General features: G+C 33.2%; 1 protein-coding gene across 1 annotated transcript; it reads right to left on the bottom strand.

Moving 5' to 3' along the window:
• Window positions 1-316: 316 nt before the first annotated feature.
• On the bottom strand, window positions 317-5081 carry LOC126705576 (serine carboxypeptidase-like 17). Its single transcript, XM_050404648.1, has 14 exons — window positions 4784-5081; window positions 4536-4672; window positions 3588-3664; window positions 3353-3475; window positions 2898-3000; window positions 2734-2771; window positions 2521-2622; window positions 2221-2301; window positions 1956-2120; window positions 1787-1858; window positions 1571-1689; window positions 875-988; window positions 714-768; window positions 317-604 (listed from the first exon to the last, which is right to left on the bottom strand). The coding sequence occupies exons 1-14, from the start codon at window positions 4915-4917 to the stop codon at window positions 521-523; spliced, it is 1404 nt and encodes a 467-aa protein (XP_050260605.1). The 5' UTR covers window positions 4918-5081; the 3' UTR covers window positions 317-520.
• Between the last annotated feature and the right edge of the window lie 563 nt (window positions 5082-5644).

Here is a 5644-nt window from a genome sequence, read left to right as displayed (position 1 = left end):
TTAGGTCGTTTGACATGTCAGATTTTTCCATCCGAGAGATAATGATAGGGACTAAATTGACACGGTATTGAAAAGTTAGAGACCAACTTGACACAATTGAAAGGTTAGTGACTAAAATGAAATATGGTCTAAAAGATATAGATCAAATATGTAGTTTACCCAAATATAAAAGAGAGAGCAGCAAACTGATGAGTGTCGGAACCATAACCAGACTGATGGAGAAACTATAGATTATTTACAGAGACGCAGTGTTTACAATTGAACTGAAATCAATTAAGTTTCAGAGAAGAATACAGAAGAGGCTGAAGACCATATGTAAAATCACCAAAAATTAATGACTTAGTTCTTTTTCATTATGGTTCATTCTTATATCAAAAAGTTCATATACCGCATAAAATACAGCAACACAAAACAAGGATTGCATTGTTGGAGACAATTGTCGCATCAACTTTAATTTCAATTATTAAACTACATATGAAAATTTTGCCAAAATTTAAGAAATAAAAAGATAAAGAAAAAACTACAGAGGATAATAATGGATCCATCTGTCGAACATATCATAACATTCCCTGCGTTTATACTCTGGTGGCGAATGTCCAGATCCCTGCAAAAATTTAAAATTATAATAATAACAATAAGTTTTTATCTACAATTTATTTAATTGTTTGGACCAATGAAGTGAAAATTTGAGTTAAGAATTTTTTTTTCCTTGCCTTTAGAGTTGCATATGTCAAACGGTACCCATCATCTGTATATTTCCTTGTGTACCTAGATGCATGATAATGTACATTATTAGATATATAAAACCATTGTAAACAACAAAAATATAGAAAGAAAGAAAAAAATGCTAATATTTGATATTTTAAAAACTCACCCTGCAACTTGACCATCGACAAACCATGGTCGCCAATCAGTATCAATTGTTAGGTCGAGAGCAAGTATCCATTGTTCAATACCGATATGAGGAATAACCATGTCATGATCACCACTGCAGAGAGAGAGCAAAATTTTTATGGTCCATTTGGATTGAGGGAGAGGGAGGGGGAGTAAAGTAGAATGAAGTAGATTTTAACACAAAATTAGTTTATTTTTAACCAACACTACTCTACTCTCTTCCACTCTCCCTCCTTCTCCTTCCATCCAAACAAGCCATTAATTATTAGGCACATAGATTTGGTACAAATCTTATAATGTGAGTGAATTTTTTTTTTTTTTTTTTTTTTTTGAGGAACAAGTCTTAGAGTCACAATTCATTTCACAAATTTTTTTACAATTAATGTGATGGCAACTGGCATGGAAAGTCTTAAATTATTATTATTATTATTTTTTGGAGAAAGGGTATGGAAAGTCTTAAATGATAGACAATAAAGTAGTGTCAATAATAAACCCAAAGTCATAAATTATGAAAGATATTGTATATGTAGCTTTGATCTTTTGAAATATTTAGCACCAAGTGTGTTAAATTATATAGTTCAGTTAATGCATTCTATTAAAAAAAATTTATGGTATAAGCTATAATCAGTAATTAATTCAAACGACTAGTTACAGTAGAAAAGTTCCAGATAGGAACCTGAACACCAAGACTTGCAAGCCTGAGGCGGTAAGATTTTTATGAACTGGGACAACATCATCTGTGTCAACTGTGTACTCAATGGTGACATTGCACCTAAAGAATTGTTTCACTGTTCCCTGTTGTCACAACACAAACTAAACGCATGAGATTTATTTGTTCAATCAGTTAGAATGTCATTGCACCTAATAGTCTCATCATGAAGCATGTACCAACCGGTCGAACATGAAGAGCTTCTTGAACACTTTTGTAATTTCCCCATATGTCAGAGAGCAAATAATCAAAATTCTGCCAAAATAGAGTGACAAATAATATAATTAGATGCACTATCATATGGTCTTGCATTTATAACAAGTGCAAGAGAGAGTGAGAGAGAGAGATTTACTTTGCACCAAAAGTCACCGCTTCTAGTTGATGGAAGAATAAAATTGTTTGATTTTTCTCTTAGTGATCTTCGAGCTCTTTCTTCTTTTGCCATTTCTTTTGCTTTCGGTGACAAGAAAGCACAAGCGGGTTCCAATATATTTTGATCACTTATTAGCTCTATGCACTGAGTATTCAAATTAAGGATCATTCATTTGTGCTACTCGGAGAATTAAAAAAAAAAAAATTCTAAGTTTTAGTACCAAAAAAACTGATAATCCACAAACCTGACTTATTGCTGATAGTGCCTCTGTACAGTTTGAATTGTCTGGATAAGCATAATTCCCATGGCAACTATCTTTGGCTGTCTGAAATAGAAAGTAATAAACAACAACAAAGAAGAAAGAAAATTACTTGAGTCAAGACCTGAAAGGTAAAATATTCTGTACATTCTCTATTTTACACAAATATTTACAATTAATAAACTGATGTACACATTTTTAAAAAGTGAAAAAAAAAATACTATTCACATTTATAACATAAAGTTGGATGTGAAAATATGAATGTGAGAGAATAGAAACCCTTACATCATACATGGCATCCGATATTAAAGCCATCCGGTGAGCAAATGTTATTTTTACGTCCGTTTCAAGATCTGTATTCGTATGAGGGCAACTAAGCACGAATCCCTGATATTATTAAGAAAATTATATTCATTGAAGTAACAAATTGAAAGGATAAGAAGAACAAAAAAAAAAAAAAAAATGAAGTCATTCAAGTCCTAAGGTTAGATCATGTACTTTGAGATTCACAAAAGGCACAACTCCTGCTTCATTGCCTGAAAAAATCAATAAAATTGAACCACGTTATTTATTTATGTGATTCAAAATGAGTTTACTATGGGCTTGGTTTCAATGAGGCAAAATTTATTGCATTTGGATGCTGGATTTTAAATGTAAGTTACCATTTATGATATTTTGAGCAAGAATTGGAGTAATTATTCCTGCATAGGAATCGCTTCCAAGAAAGACTGGATTGTTCATGAAACTTGGGTGTATGCTCAACCACTGCATCATAGATCAAAAAATATAAATATATATATATATATAAATAAACAAATATTGAGTAATAAATTAATAAAATACACAAGCTTTTCATTTAAAATCGTGAATTAAAGTCGCAAGTTCAGTTCATTTTGGCAGTGTATGGATCCACACATTTGAGTAACATGTTTTTCCCGTCATGAAAATCTACTAATAATCTAATTGACTTGCAGCCCAATGTCACCTACCTCACCCTATCTCCCACCTACCCTTCCAAGTCTCTGTGTTGCAGGTTCGACATGAGAAATATTTTCATCCAAGCACAGAATAAGGAAATATATAGCATCTTCTAGATTAATTAAAAAATTACACTCACATTTCTTAGAAACTCATAGAGCTGTGTTGCATAAAGATAGTCTGTTGTGTCCCAAGCTTCTTGTGCAGTTGCATACGAAAAGCCAGCACCCACAGGTCCATCCAAGAATATTATGTTGGCAGTCTGAAAAGGCATTATCATTTATTATCAGGTATAATAACAAGGAAAAGATTGTATGAAAATTTTGACTACACAAACAAAAATTAAACAATGCAATGCATGCTATATTTTGTACCTTTGACCATGAGTTTGGTTCGTATATCAATGTTGGTAAGCCCCCAGTATAACCAGTGATATTGAATTTTAATGGACCTACAGAAGATCATAGAAGTCATCAAGGGTAATTACAAGTTAGAACCATAACAAATCAAGGCCATTTGCTTACTTCTAGCATCGGACAAAGTACACATAAAACAAAGTGCATGGTGTTTGGAGACTTAATGAGTCAAATAGTATATTTGGACTGTTTAAAAACTGCATCTATTACGTTTCTTTGTGTTTAAGTAATTATTCAATATTCTTGAATTACAGTTACGTGGTACTCTTTTTCTATTACATGAAATTAAGGTAAATCTCATTATAAATTCAATTATTAGGACCCACGTTGCTATCCTCTTGAGGGTACCTAATACTTTTTTATTCAATCTTTAGGAAAACAATTTAATCAGTAAAAGTATAATGATATAAGCACAATTATTTTCACGATATTTTCAACAACTTGCAATGGTAATAAGTTCGATTAAAACATCATTTTCAACTGAACTCATGATTTGACACTACTTAAGTTGGGAAAAAATTTTGTGGCCTGCTTAAGTAATGACTTTATCTTGATGGGCATACTTGAAATAGTATAGAAGGTCCCCAAGTAATTCCTGGAGAGTACCTACCCAACTATAAATCCAACCATATTTTTGTTCTTTTTTCCCCCTCAAATGTGGGATTGGCATATGAGCTCGTAAGTCTTAATTGACCTACAGAAAATCCATTGTGAACCTAAATTTATATTTCAAATTGCACATATATATATGTATGATCACTTGGCACTCTTTGTTATCCGTGTTCACTGGCAAAGACAAGAACATAAATCCTAAAAGAATAGAATCACTGATCACTACATTAACCTCATTAATTAGAGTATGGCTATATTGAACAAGAAAAAGAAGACAAAGAAAGAATGGCATACCAATCTGGTAAAGAAATCCATTTAAACCAGAACAACCAGGGCCTCCATTATAGTAGAGTAGAAGAGGATCAGCTCCCGGAAACCCTTCCGACTCAATGAAATAGTAGAAGAACACGACATCGCCCACAGTTATGTATCTGTATACAAAGCCCCATCAACATAATTTCCAGTCAATTAATCCCTACTAGGATTATTGTGAAGGCTAGTAAGCTACATTATATACAAAAGCAAAGAAAAGTAACATATACCCAGTTTCAAGTTTAAATGGCAATTCGCCGGGGAAGCCGGGAAGAGTCTTGACAATCGACTGAGAGAATGCAGTGCCTGAGAGAAGCAGTAGAAGCATGCAACACAAGTATCCTGAACTTAGTTTCGTAGCCATTGTTAAGAGGCCTCTTGGTCTAGATGATCATCCCCCAGCTATAATATACAATAATTAGGCTTCACCTTACTTGTTCATTATCTCAGCTGCGTGTCCTTTGATAGTATTAGGCTTCAAATTTTAGGTATAGAAAGTTAGGAGAAACGATATTTGGGGGGGTGGGGTTTAGATGAAATGTTAGGTGAAATGTTGTCAGCTTCGAGTATGAATATATGTGTACATTTAAGTTTTCTTCAATGAACACATGGTACTTTATTTCAAACTTTCAATTAGGAATGTGTGTTGGGAGTCCCTTCACCTATTGTCTAACATTTCATGTCACAGACAGACTCAAAGATATGTAATAGAACTGGTCAGTTTGAACTTTTGGTGCACCTAATGTGGAAAGTCAACCGTATAGGATTGTCACTGCGATCTCAAACTAGACCACACTAGAAATGCAAGCTCCAAAAAAACAAAAAGATATGCTTCAGGACAAATACTCCAACATTTCAGATTTTCCTGTATTTTTAAAAATTATCTAAATCTCTTGCATGTTGCACACGTGACATAAACTTGAGTCTATTCCATTGTTTTTTTTTTTTTTTTTTTTTCGGCTGAATCATTGTTTTTTGTTTTCTTATAGCTAAAGCGGTATTATATCTGTCATTCAGTACCATGGGAATCTAATCCATTGTTAGCAGGGACCGCTTGAGATATTTTGTGGCCTAAGGCGAAAATGTTCAAT

This window comes from Quercus robur, chromosome 11 (assembly GCF_932294415.1).
Source record: "Quercus robur chromosome 11, dhQueRobu3.1, whole genome shotgun sequence".
Lineage (NCBI taxonomy): Eukaryota > Viridiplantae > Streptophyta > Magnoliopsida > Fagales > Fagaceae > Quercus > Quercus robur.
This window is presented reverse-complemented; position numbering and strand designations above follow the sequence as displayed.

What these genes read in the sequence shown, in the direction of transcription:
- LOC126705576 (XM_050404648.1), bottom strand. Translation starts at nt 4,917, where the DNA reads ATGGCTACGAAACTAAGTTCAGGATACTTGTGTTGCATGCTTCTACTG. An exon ending in TGCCTTTTGTGAATCTCAAA is followed by an intron (nt 2,623 to 2,733) that starts GTACATGATCTA and finishes TAATAATATCAG; the next exon opens with GGATTCGTGCTTAGTTGCCC. An exon ending in GCGGTGACTTTTGGTGCAAA is followed by an intron (nt 1,859 to 1,955) that starts GTAAATCTCTCT and finishes CTATTTTGGCAG; the next exon opens with AATTTTGATTATTTGCTCTC.